We start from the raw sequence: 14,699 nt of genomic DNA on the forward strand, positions 1-14,699 counted from the left end.
TGGGGCCTTAATTTTTAAAAGTGTGCCGTGTGAATGAAATTACATTCATATGTAGATTTAATGATAAAAAAAGATACGTGGTAGTATTGCAAATAACGTCAAGCAGTGTATAAGAGGTATTTCGTACAAACAATATTTTTCATTACCTTAAAATGCACACAAGATGACCCGAAAAAAAATTATCAGGTTAATAGGCTTTAAAGCTTCCTTCGGGTTAAAACATGTCAGAATTTTGAATAACAAAATTTGAATATCACAAGGGGGCGTCAGTATTTTATAAATGCCTAGGTGGGTCATGGCCGAAAATAAGTTGCAAAGCATTGCTCTAGCGTAAAGAGTGGAGTGTTGAGGAGGTTGTAGCCCCTTTAATGCACAAAATAATTTTTGTTTGTCTTAAGATTTTATGTCACTATTTATTTTTATTGTCCTTAATCAACTTAAAACCACCAGAACAACGAAAACAAGGACTATGGTTTAAGCCATCTAACGAAAGCAGATACATACTTTTGATCAAACAGTTCGTAGTAACTAACTGTAAGTAGAGAGCGATGGGGCTCAGCATTAACCGAAATTTTAAATATAGAATTTTGATATATATATATATATATATGTATAGGTTTGTTTACTTATGCAAATGGATGGAGGTGGCTGTTATGTAATAGAAATGGTTTACTTAGGTAGAGGATGATGTAATCTTGCGTGACCTGATAGATTCATTGGGGGTGACGCAATCTTGCGTGAGTTGATAGATTTATTGGGAATGACGTAATCTTGCGTGACATGCTAGACTTCAGGGGCCACGTAAGGAACCCCCGCTTGTAACTGAGCACGGCACACAGGTGAAGTCTTACATAATGATGGCACCCACGTGGATGTTACCGTAATAACAGCTCACACGTGGGTGTTACGTAATGGCGGCGCACAAATGACTGTTACGTAATGGCGTTGCACACATGGTGTTTTTCGTAATACTGTGCTACACCTGTATGTTACGCAATACTTTAAAAGATTCCATTTTCTTTCAATACATTTTTCTTTTTCTCCTCAGGTAACCTTTATATTCCAAAAAGTTTCCTCCGCATAAGGATTCAAAAGAGATTCCCCCTCAACGAAATGTAGTGCTAGACAGCTGGACCAAGAAACCCTTTCTAGTATCACTATTCGGAGAATACTTTCAATCGGAAAAATTTCAATGCAGCTATAGATCACATGTTCCCTATGTGTACGATAATTTACATGTAGGGGAAAAAATCAATTACAACAAATTGTTTACATTTTACTCTACTGGAGTCTTTTACTCTATTGGAACCTGAATATGCTATCAGAGATAAAATAAAAGCGAGAGCATCACTAAGCCTTTGAATATAGCACACCTTCATATGCGACCACAGGTCTTTCCTTTCCTCTTCATTATACAGAATTTTACACTTATATTACAAGCAATCTTGAGCAAGCATACCTATGTATATAGGCTATAAGATGCTTAAATTGTATTATTGAAATATATTAAAGTTTAATCCCGGAATCAAAAATCTAAAGAATGAAGGTTTTTCGTACATAAAGCTTTTATTAATAGAAACAAATTTACAAGAACTATTAAAACACTTTATTCATAGGACACTGAAATCAATATTATATAGATAGAAAGAAGATATTTGCAACTAGATAGTCGTTCAATCGAGAACTATCAATATAAATGCTGAAAGATTCGCCATAAATATATCAACAACATCAAAAATACAATTTTTCATGCAATACTGCATGAAAACTATTACTTTTAACCAATAAATCTAGATTCATCGAGAAGAGGGGTTGACTTATTAGAAGCAAATTCAAGGGGGCACAGGGCATCTGGCTTAAGTTCTTGGTTGATTTTTCTTGGTATTATTTTCAGGCAGTTTCAAGCCTGCGGCGCTAAATGTCTGACAAACGGTACCCTCTGGCAACCATTATCGTACATATGGCATTTTTTGTGCATTTTCCTGTAAAATGTCCGTTTATACAAAATTGATCGTTTAAACTTAATGAAAAATTCCAAATAGCGCTTCTTCTGATGACTCCTGGTAATTCCCTGCATTGTGACACTCTATGGCTGACACACATTACTCTCTGGCAAGCATTATCACAAGCTGTGTATGACTTCAAAATTGAATATGTGAAATCTCAAGAAACAACAGAATGAAGTATTTTATGAAGTATTTGAATGAAGTATTCAAAGCATTCAATTTTATGATGATATTCCAAATGCCATTATTTAAAAAGTATATTTTATTGCATTACTTTCTTGTGTTTCAATTATTTTTCGGTTCTGCTAACAACTCCAACGCTTAGAATTTCTGTTCAAAGTCAGAGAGGCAATAAAAGCGAATTTCTGAGACAAATGAACTGCTACCGAGCTCATGGGGATTTTACCAGAGTCTGATATGGCTTAGCAGGTTTTTTTCTTCTAAAGTCAGAGGGAAATGATCTGAATTTTGGCAGAATTTTTAGATATATTTTCCTAGAGGATTATATAAACTTGTTCAAAACATGGGAAAATAGTCCTTCTTAGAGAAGCTTCTTAGAGCATAATATAAACTTGTTCAAAACATAGGGAAATAGTCCTTGTCAGAGAATTCTTGGAAATGTTTTATTAGAAACTGATTTGAACTTGTTCAAACGCAGTAAAAAAGTCCTTCTTGGAGAATTTAAGTTACATTTTCTTAGAGACTTCTAAAACTTGTTCACAACTTAGGAAAATATTCCCTCTTCGAGAATTTTAGAGGTGTTTTCTAAGAAAATGATATAAACATGCTCAAAACATAGTAAAGTAGTCCTTTTTCGAGAAGTATTAGAAAAGTTTTCTTAGAGAATGATATAAACTTGTTGTAAACATGGGAAAATAGCCCTTCTTAGAGAATTTTTAGAGATGTTTTTATATACACTATTTCAAAACATAGAAAAATAATCCATCTTAGATAACTTTTTGAAATGTTTTCCGAGACAATGATGTAAACTTGTTCAAAACATAGGAAAATAGTCCTTCTTAGAAAATTTTGGAGATGTTTTATCAGAGAATGATATAAACTAATTCTAAACATAGTAAAATAGTCCTTCTTAGGAGATCTTTAGAGACATTTTCTTAGAAAATGAAATAAACGTAATCAAAATATAGGAAAATAGTCCTTCTTAGAAAATTTTAGCGATGTTTTCCTAGAGAATGATATAAAATTGTTCAAAAAGAGGAAAAAAGTCCTTCTTAGCACATTTTCAGAGACATTTTCTTAGAAAACGGTATAAACTTTCTATTAGGTATGGTAAGGCTGTGAAACGTTAAGGTATGATAAGATGCGCCAAATAGTGTCATGGGGCTGGTAGCTTGTGCCACAATGACCTCAATTGCCAGGAGTCATCAGAAGAATGTTATTTTGGATTCTTGATTAAGTTTAAATGATTGGTTCTAGTGTAAACGGGTTTTTTGGAGAAAACTGTCCGAATAAGGCCATATTTGTGATAATGGTTGCCAAAGGGTGCCTTTTGTCAGCTATTCAGTGACACAGTCTGGGAATTGTTATGGAACATCGCTATTTAACGATGAAATGGCAATTTTCCACTATTGAAAGAAATAATGGCCATTTTTAGCTTATAAAGTTATCTTTTTGTAGGAAAAAAAGGTTAAAAACCCTTAAGTTTCAACCTTAATATACACCAGAGGGCGTCATTGGGCGGGTAGATTGTGTCAAGCTAATCTCAATTATCAGGAGTCATCAGACGATACGTTATTGGGGATTTTTTATTGAGTTCAAACGATTGATTCTAGTTGTAAACAGATATTTTTGGAGTAAAATGTTGAAGAAATGCCACTTGTATGATAATGGTTGTCCTGAGGTGCCCCGTGTTAGTCATTGAGTGACAGAGGCTGGAAGTTGTCATGGAACATCGCAATCTGACAGTGAAATGGCAAGTTTCCACTGTTCAAATAAAAAATAGTCGTTTTTAGTTTATAAAGACGTTTTTTGTAGAAAAAAGTTTAAAAATCTTTAGGATTGATAATATACACCAGAGGGTGACATTGGGCTTGTAAATTGTGCCACGCTGGCGTCAATTGCCAAGAGTCATCCGAAGAGGCACTATTGGGGGTTTTTCATTAAGTTTAAACGACCGATTCCAATGTAAACGTATATTTTTGCAGACAAATGATCGAAAATGACATATGTATGATAATGGTTGCCAGAGGGTCCAGTGTGTCAGCCATTGAGTGTCACAAGCTAGGAATTGCCAGAAAATAATACCAAGAATAATGAACAAAAACAGAATTGAGCCACGTGTCCGGTGCCCGCCTTGAATTTACCTCTAATAAGGCATCACCTCCTCTCAATAGGTCCCTATTAACTGGTTAAAAGTAACTGTTTTTAATGCAGTATCATTATTTTAATGTTGTGAATATACTTATTGCATATTTCTCAATATATATATTGATAATCCTCGATCAAACGACTTTCTAGTTGAAAATATCTCCCTCCTACCAGTTTAATATTGACTTCAGTGTGCTATGAATAAAGTATTTTAATAATGCTTATAAATTTGTTTTTTTTTTTAATGAAACTTGTGTCTACAGATAAAAACCTTCATTCCTTAGATTTCTTGTTCCAGGGTAAAATTCATTATATTTCACTAAGGCAATTTGATCATCTTGTATCCTATGTACATCCTCTTTCAAAATTGCTTCTAATATAAGCGTAAAAGTGTATGCAGTAAAGAGGTAAAGGAAGACTTTTAATTGTATTTGAAGGTGTACCACTCTATAGGCATTATGATGTTTACACTTTTATTTACTTGACATCCAATGTGTGCGCTGTCACCACGTAACAGTCACAAGTGTGCCACCGTTACGTAATACCCACCTGTGTACCGTCATTATGTAACACCTCATGTGTGTACCGTGCTCAGCTAAACACGGGGTGGATTCCAGATGGGGCCTCAGAAGTTTAGCATATCACGCAAGATTACTTCATTATCAATAAATCTACCATGTCACGCAAGATTATATCACCACCAATGATTCTATCAAGTGACGCAGGATTGCATCACCCTCAACATAAGTAAACAAAACCTATTACAGAAGAGCGGCCTGTATCCATTTGCATAGGTAAACGAACCCCTATTATGTAACATACAACTGCATCTCTTAGAAAGCATTTCCTATTGCGTAACAAGCACCTACATGAAGAAGTAAACGAACCCTATTATCTAACACATTGGTGTAATATACTGTTACAGGTGCACTATAGTATTGCGTAAGATTCAGGTTCACGTAATAATGTCTCGAGGAACTAGTAGCCCCAATAGTATACCACCTATCTGGCTTGTTAAACGCATTATAGCGTCACTACTATTGTCTACATATAGTATTTGTTATTGGGAAGTATACAGATATCTTTTTTGGGGGAGGGGGATTTTCTATTGAGTTGATTTTCCACATAGAGAAATTTTCGGGGGGAGGGAAGTTTATGGGGGGTGAATTTTCGGGGTAACTCCCACCGGGGAAATTTGTCAGTATTCCTATACAGAAATTCTTTTTATTTTTCTCACTTTCTCTTTGTCGAATCAATTCTGTGTGTGGAGATGTCCATATTGTATGTGGAATTGTCCATGGGAATTTTCACCTGATTTGAATTGTCTGAAGGATCTTTCCCTAGGGGCAGGGAGTTTTTCCACTGCAGAAACTCAGCGGGAGCAACTTTCCGCTTGTGGGGGGAATTTGTAGGGAAAATTTCCACGGGCGTGGATGTCTGGCATCATTTGAAAAACAGCCAGAAATTAAAGTCTTTTTTCAAATGAAAGAGTGCTAAGTAGGAAATTTCAGCTGTAATCGTTCGCAAGAAATTTTCTGGAGGGAATTGTCAGCAAGAATGGAATTGTCTGTGGTGAGTGTTTCTGACGGAAGGCTGTTTTTTACGTGAGAGGAACTTTCAATGAAGGGATTTTCTGTGGGAGGAAGGATTTTTCCATAGAGGAAGTGCTGGATTTCACAGCTTTAATTAAAAAAGATCAGAAAATAAATAAAAAAAAACAGTTTTTTCAACCTAAAGTAAGGAGCAAAATCAAAACTTAAAACGAACAGAATGCCTCCTTTAATACCTAGCTCTTTACACTAAAGTTTGACTTTTTGTCCCAGTTCTTTAAGTAAGACTCATGAACCACAAGGGCCGTTTAATTAGAAGAATAAGATTTTTCTTTTAATACTAACAAACATTAGCACGAAGAGTGAGGTACTACAGAGGGGGCGGTCCCCCTCATATGCATAATAATTTTCTGTTCTTTTAATTTTTGATGCTGTTCCTTACTTTCAGTTGAAAAAAAACTTTTTTATTTAATTTAACAACAAAAACAATATTATCTTTTTCTTTGTCCATGGACACAAGGACACATGGACACAAGGTTAAACCTTGTTTCAAAATGGACAGCATAAAAAGCGAAAATTTTGTTCACTTTTTCTTTGGATCAAGTTGTAAGAATCGTTTTACTGTCTGGATAAAATTGGGTATATGGACGGTAAGAGATCACGGCTTATGCACTGGTAAAAGGTATGTAATGGTGCAATGGTGAAAATAACTATGTAGATAATCATTCAGAGGAGCTGTTTGAAATGTTTTGGGAGAAAAAATTTTGGGAAAATATAATGAAAAAATATACCAGCTGCAATTCTCATCATATTGTCGCTTGGTCGTTTTTACTTTAAAAAAAGAAATACTGTTTTTGTTTCAGAGCTCGGCTGAACTAAAGCCATTACAGAAGGAGGTTGTGGTAAATTATGGCCTGTTCTCACACACATGAATCCATAGTTTAAATTCTGTTTAATCTATTACAGTTTAAACCCTTATTAATGCTCGAGAAATGTATAAAGTGAATTTTAGTTCCTTAGTTCCACAAAATGATGGCAACAATCGGGAGGAAGAATATGAGGGCAATTGCTCCCTCCAAATATTAAAAAATACCTTTTATTGGTAATTTCATTGAAAAAAATAAAAAAAAATAATAAAAAAAAATAAAATTGACCCTCAGATTTGTACAAATATATTCTGCCCTCCCCCTCCCCAACAGTAAAAAAATGTGCACCACCACTAAAAAAATGTGCAACAGTAAAAAATGTCAAGAAAAAGAATAATTACCTTTTCTTGAATCCAGTGAAAAAAGTTGAAAAAACCTGGAATCCAGTGGAAGTGGCTTCAATCCAAAAAATTTGTGTGAGGGGGCAGAATATACATTCTAAAAATCTAGGAGAATCTTGGGGGAAATGCCATCCTTCCTATAATTACAGTTCCAAAACTGCTCTTTTAAGATCTGTGAGGATGACAAGAAACTCTTATCGTCCAAACAGTCTGAGAAAAGCGCTTTATTTAGTCTGAAATTAACTGCAGCTTTATGTAGCTTGTTGGGCTCTATTCAAATCTTTGCAAGTCATATGCAGACTGCGGTTGAATCTTCAAAGCATTCAAATCTTCAGAGACATCGTTTTAAAGGCATATATTTCAATTTTTTTACTTCTAGAAAAAAATATGAGGTTTGGGAACTAAGGAAATTCTTTTGATACATAGATTATTTTTTATCCTTATTATCCTTTTATCCTGTTTAAAAATTATAGCTACTACTAGGATCGGCCATTTTTTTATCTACGACTCGTTAGAATTGTGATTTTTTTCCTCCTGAGTACATCTGTGTGTAAAGAAGTGGAAAAAAAAAAGGCCTTCTTGGTTTCTGAAAATCCATATTTTTTCATAAGTTAATTTAATGAGCAAAAAAATTAAATATATTAATCAAATTGAGGATATTTACAGTTGTTGGGGCAAGGTATTCTCCGAAAAGGGGAATACGTTGATTTAATCCAAACATTAAAAATATCAAATAAATTAGCATCTTAAGTTTTACCTAATTGAGTAGTCAAGGTGGTGGATGTTAGAGCCCAATAATCATGTTATTTAATTCTTATACATTTCTTTATGCTGCTACGTAGATATAAAGCTGCTAATCTTCTCTTTTGTTTCATATACTTTTTTACATTTCTCTGTTCTCGACAGTGACCTTTAATTCCGTTTTCAAATTGTTTCCCACACTTTTCTTATCCCAGTCCAGCTCTATTCTTACCTTCCTTGCTGGCAACCATGAAAAGCAATATGCAGCTTACATTCAGCTCCATTTACACAGCTAGATGGAACGTAAACAAAACCAGTGGAGTCGAAACTGCTTTGAGATGGCCAAGAAATGTAGAAAAATTCGCCTTGATCAAACAAGAGAAACTGGCCACTTAGAACAGGTGGTGATGACATATCTGTAAAATATCGAGGATGTCTTGTACAATGCAATTGGAAAGAGACAACCGGCAATTATTTTTCAGTAATGCGCCTCTTTCAAGAGAGAAGGGAGGAATAAATGAAGATCTTACTGGCTTTTAAGATTGTTCCTTCTTCCGTTGCAATAACACAAGAAATTTTGGAATAGATTACAGCTAGACAAATGAAACTACTGTTGTGACTACTACTGCTCTTATAAAAAAAAAGGCTACGATACCAATAAATCCTTACTTCCTTTTTATCATAAAAAAATTCAATTAATTCTGTATTTCATTTCAGTTTAATTTTTTCATATCCCCCTTTACTTATTCGTTTATATGGCCCTATGCTAGACACTAAGCTTGCTAATTTGTTTGTTTATATTACTTTTGTAATTTTTTCATCTTGAATGAAAGGCTCATAGTACAAAATTGAAAAGGAAAAACTCAATTTGCAAACTGGATATTAGGTCTTGGGCTATATACAGCATTGGAGCAGGAGAATGAATCATAGTTTAATGAAAGCAAACCTAGAGATTAATTTGAAATAGAATTTCTTAGATTAGAGTTAAATCTGGCACCAAAATTGCCGCTTTTCTTCTAAACAAAGAACTAAGTTCATGCTGCTTAAAGAGCCATAGAAGGAATAAATTGTCAGCAACGATAAATTACAACTCGTTAATGTTGACAAGAGATATGCCGAAAACTTTACTTAAAATTTGGATAAATAGATAATAATTCGAGAAATGATTCCATAAAATACAAAATTCCAGAACTTAGTTGTGAAACTGACATTCCCTCCCCTCAAACCTTCAATCTTTACTTTAAAGTTTAAACTTTGCTTTATCAAAAAACGTTATATATTTTCAAAATTTGCTCATATAAAAATGTTTATAGATATTTATAAAATGTTTATTATGTTTATAAATGTTATAAATATGTTTTCATATAAATTAATTGCCTCTTTAAGGGTGTTTACTTTAACAAAGTTCTGAAATCGCTAAAAAGTCAGTCCAGTTTTTAAAAGACAATAGCGCGTGTAATTGCAAATTATTTCTATTTGTAACATTCTGACAAGCTTTCGGTAAATTACCAGTTAATTGGCATTCACACTACGCACATAATTTCCTATGCTGGGTAAATAAGTTAGGTTACGTCAAGCGTAACCTTTCGTACTTAAAAAGAATCTTTTTACTAGTTTAGCGTAAAAACAAACAAGATCATCATAATCGTCATTAATTCATAAAAATCACCATCAGTACGGTAAGTGGGGAAGGGAGGGGTAAGGATGCCTGGTATTGACTGTGTATATAGGGTTTTGCAAAGTATAATGTATACCCATACAAGCTTATAAACTTCAGGTTTGTTATTAAGTGCTGTTTTCTTTTAATAAAACCCTTTTTCTTAAGTAGACTATTCGAAAATTAAAAGTGCGAAGCGGCGGTCGAGATTGGAACTCCAACCAAGCGTGAAAGGCTTTTTAGGAAACATTTAATTTTCCAAATTTGTAAATTCCCCGTCTAGAAATTCACTTTAACTACTGATATGTTAACATTTCTATAACAAAACATAAACTAACTTAACGAATAATTCTCAGAAGGGATCGAGTCAACTTAGCACCGCCTACATCAAAGACAAACTTTGCTACGCAAGATTGCATAACGTAACATAAAGTCTTAATTTAGGCTAGTGCAAAGTTTCTACTGCGTGGTGTGAAAGAACCATCAGATCATAGCATAATGCTAAAGGATGTTTATGGTAAATTCTTTTCGTTTTATTTTTACCGTTGCTTTATATTTATAATATGGTTTAAAAATGAATTTGCCCATTAAGGTTTGTTTGCTTTATTTTGTTTAGATAGGCCTGGAAACAGTTAACTTCTCAGTTCGATTTTTGTAAAGCCAATAGGCTTATAAAATACTTGTAAGTACTTACCAGATTAATTTGTCTATTTGATATGCTTTCAATAAGGTGCAGGTTAGATTATAGCATAAGAAGTCACACGGATTCGGTTGATTAGCAAGCTTCTTTAGGGAATGTTTTATTTGTTTGTGTTTTAAAGTTGTTATTTACTTTTAAGCAAATAACAATTCTTTCAATCTAATTTTAGTCTGTTTTCATTAGGTTTATAAAATTCAGACCATAGACTATAATACCAGAATTCCGAAGCATGATTATTATTTTTTATTGTTCTGCTTTTTGAGAATAAAAGGGTTTCTCCTTTTCTGCAGGAGCGACATGACGGACTGCCAACTGGAAAAAGTATGAAATGTTAGGTTACGCCATGAAATTTTTGTGATGGAATAGTTTTTTGTGGGATACGGAGGTTTTAAGTTTGTGTGTGTCCGTTTGGCAGCTATTTAACAAAAAAAAAAAAGTGTAGGGGAAGTCTAGGCCTTAGAGTTAAATTTGTTTTTGAAGTTATCGTCAACAAACTTTTACCAACAAAAATAATATAGACTACAATGTACTTTGCTATAAAAAAAAACGAAACACATGACCATTTGGCAGTGTCCCTTAGAAGACAGTGGATTTCTATATGGCTTATAATACCATAAACTCAATGACTATTTCATAGTATTTTGATAAATCCTTTGCTGTGTATTGTAGCGAAAAAAAGGGTAGTATATTGACGTACAGTCTAATTTGCTACCGAAAAAAAGAGACTTGGCTCAAAATTTTTCATTTGATTGAGACTTTGCTCTCTTTTCTAAAACTATCAGAACCTGGAGATCATCACAAAACGAAAGTGTATATTCAGTTTGAGAATCCTCTGTGGATCTGACAGAAGAAGAAAATGATTTCCAATGCACATTTGTTTAAAATTCTAATTAGAGGGTGGGACTACTCATTTTATTTTGGGTTGTGGCCATTGTCACTCTTCTTCACCTGTCACTGTATATACATTACAATTGTTAAGGTTATATTTTAGTTAACTAGTCAAAGCTATATACTAGTCACACTACCATGACAATACATAGATGGCCCAACCCTAGCAAGAAATTCCAAGGAGGGGAGGGGGCGGGTCATTATTAGAGGTAAATTTAAGCCATATTAAAAGATATTTCTGAGAGGGTTTAATGTAAATGCTTCGTTTCTTTCAGCCAAGACTGTGCATTCCTGGTTGACAAGTGCACACTTGAATAATATTTTTGTTCATATTTCGAATAATCTCGTTAGAGATAAATTTGACACACACTAATATATATTATATTTATATTATTTTCATTATATTATTTATATTAAGAAAACATCTGAAAAGTGTCTTAGGAATGAAAGCGGGATGCCAGAGGGCCAGTAACAGTCGGGCATGGTAGCATGAATTGACATGGTGTATCACGGAGGATTTTCATATTTCATATAAGGATTAATATTTCATATTGCTCCATACTTTCAGTTGAAAAAAAATTTTTTTTTATATATATAATTTCTGACCGGTTTCAAGATAATGCCAGGAAATGTTTCTCCACCTCCACGGAAAAATCCCTCCTCCTCAATTAAATTCTAGTGAAAATTTACTCTAGATAACTATCCTTAACATCTCCACGCGTATAATTGAGTTGGCAAAGAGAAAGCAAGACATAAGAAGAATTTAGCATAGGAATTCTGGCAAATCCCTAGAGTAAAATTTCCCTTCAAAAATCCGCCCCCTGCAAACTTCCCTCTCCATGGCAAGTTCTCCCCGTTGAGAATCCATCAGCAGAAAATCCCCCCCCTACCAGAAAATGTATGCGTACATCCCTATAACAAATACTATACGTAAACAATGGGTAATTTTCATAGCTTAGCGACCATTCTGCAGGGGCTGTGGGGTGGTCATGTTATCTCAAAAGGCATAGATTTTCGGCCTTTCAACTATGCTGAACAAATTGGCTATCTCAAAGTTTTTATCGGACGATTCCGAGAAAAAAAGGCCGCTTACGTGCCTTCCAATCTTTTTAGTGACTTAAAAAGGACATTTGTACTTTTATTTTCCGTTCAAATAAGCCTTAGTACGATATTCTAAGACAACTGGGTCTATACAATCACCTTTAGGAAAAACAAAAAAAAACACGCATCCATGATTTTTCTTCTGGCAAAAAAATTCGAAGTTCCACATTTTGCAGATAGGAGCTTGACAACTTTACAGTAGGGTATTTATTTGGTTTTTGGTTTTTAGATTGGAACCAGGGTACTTCTTATCGAATTAGTTGTTGTAGAAACATTGAAATGGGCTCATTCGATTGGAAATTGAAAGCGCTAGTCGAAAGTGATTGGAGGACAACTAGCCCCCTCCCAGCACCCACCATTTCCCCAAACACATTCAATCAAAATTTTGAGATAAACATTTTGTTCAACGTAGTTGAAAGATCCGAAAAGTATGTCTTTGAGGATGACAACCCTCCTCCCGCAGCCCTCAGGGCAAGGGTTGTAAGTTATGCTCGGGGGCATTTATGGTTTATATAGAACGGGTGATCGCATAAACTTTGGAGGGTGCTCATTGGATTGCTAATCAGAAGTTATAGTGCCCTTTCTGAGATTCAAAGCGATCGGAGTGTGGATAACCCCCCCCCCCCCCACATACACACACCCCATATTTACCCTAAATACATCTGATAGAAATTTTGAGATGACCATTCGCTGAAGAAGAAACTTCAGAGCCCATTCTATTGAAAATTGAAAGGGCTTGTGCGCTTTTTGATCATCAAAAGTGATTAGAGGGAAACTAGCCCCCCTCCCACTTCCATCATTTCCCCAAGCACAACCAATCAAAATTTTGAGATAGCCATTTTGTTAAAAGTAATTGAAAGGTCCGGAAATTATGTCTTTAAAAATGACAACCTTCCCCCCCCCCCCAGCCCTCAGGCCAAGGGTTATAAATTATTCCCAATAAGTATTTAAGGTGTATATAGAAAGGGTAATCGTAAAAACTTTGGAATGGGCTCATTGGATTGGATCCTGGTACAATTTTTAAGATTCCCCACATTCTGTATTTTCCTGAAATGCATCTGATAGAAATTTTGAAATGTCCATTTGTCGTCGTAGGGACTTCGAAAAGACCTCATTCAATTAGAAATTGAAAAGGCTATTGCTCTTTCAAATACTCGAAAGTGACTCTACGGTAACTAGCCACCCTCCCCTGCCCACCATTTCCTCAGACACAAGCAATCAAAATTTTTATAAAGCCCTTTTGTTCAACGTAGCTGAAAGGTCCGAAAAGTATGTCTTTGAGGATGAAAACCCCCCTGCAGCCCTCAGGGCAAGGGTTGTAAGTTAAGGATTGGGGGCATATAAGGTACATATAGAAAGGATGATCGTATAAATTTCGGAGGGGGTTCATGGGACAGGTAATCAGAAGTCTTACTGCCCTTTTTAAGATTCAGAGTCATTGGAGGGTGGATAGGATTTGTTGTCTTAGAAACTTTGAAAAGAACTCATTTGATGGGAAATTGAAAGGGCTTGTGCACTTTTTAATAGACGAAAGTGATTGTAAGGCTTTCCCAGCCTCCCACGCCCTCCATTTCCCAAAATTCGGAGATTATATCTTTGAGGATGGCACAATCCCCCCCCCCCAAAGCCCTCAAGGCAAGAGTTGCAATTTATGCTCTGGGGATATATAAGGTATATATAGAAAGGGTGATCGTATAAATTTCGAAGGGGACTCATTGAATTCGCAATCAGAATTTCTATTGCCTTTTTAAGACTCGGAGTGATCGGAGGGAGGATATCCCCCTCCCCAACACCTCGTATTTTTTCGAAATGCATCTGATAGAAATTTTTTAGATGGCCATTTGCTGTTGTTGAAACTTCGAAAACAGCTCATTTAACTGAAAATTGGAAGGGTCAGTGCCCTGTTTAATAGTAGAAAGTGATTTGAGGGCAACAAGCCCTCTTCCCTTTCCCACCGTTTCCCCAAACAAACATGATCTAAATTTTGAGATAGCCATTTTGTTAAACGTAATTAAAGGACCCAGAAATTATGTCTTTGAGGATGATATACCCCCGCACACCACAGGGCGAGGTTAGTTATGCCCTGGGGGCATATAAGGTATATATAGAAAGGGTGATCAAATAAACCTGGAGGGGGCTCGTTGGATTGTTGTTCAGAATTTTAGTTCCCTTTTTAATATTCAGAGTGATAGGAGGACGGAAAACCACCCCCCCTCCCAAACATTCTATTTCCCATAATGAATCGAATAAAAATTTTGAGATGGCCATTTATTGTCTTAGGAATTTCGATAAAAGCTAATTCGATTGAAAATTGAAAGGGCTAGTGCCGTTTTTATTATTCAAAAGTGAATGGAGGGCAACAAGGCATCCCCTGTACCCATTACTTCGCACAACACATCCAATCAAAATTTGTAGATAGCCATTCTGTTCAGTGTAGTTGAAAGGTCTGGAAATTGTGTCT

At 35.1% G+C, this 14,699-nt stretch overlaps 1 protein-coding gene across 1 annotated transcript in view; it reads right to left on the minus strand.

Moving 5' to 3' along the window:
• The window catches only part of LOC136032195 (poly(3-hydroxybutyrate) depolymerase-like), a 283,620-nt gene that overhangs the window by 232,522 nt on the left and 36,399 nt on the right, over positions 1–14,699 (minus strand). Inside the window, exon 6 of the mRNA XM_065712402.1 lies at positions 8,125–8,308. Within this exon, the coding sequence (XP_065568474.1) occupies positions 8,125–8,308 (184 nt within the window). The remainder of the gene's footprint in view (positions 1–8,124; positions 8,309–14,699) is intronic.

This window comes from Artemia franciscana, chromosome 10 (assembly GCF_032884065.1).
Source record: "Artemia franciscana chromosome 10, ASM3288406v1, whole genome shotgun sequence".
Lineage (NCBI taxonomy): Eukaryota > Metazoa > Arthropoda > Branchiopoda > Anostraca > Artemiidae > Artemia > Artemia franciscana.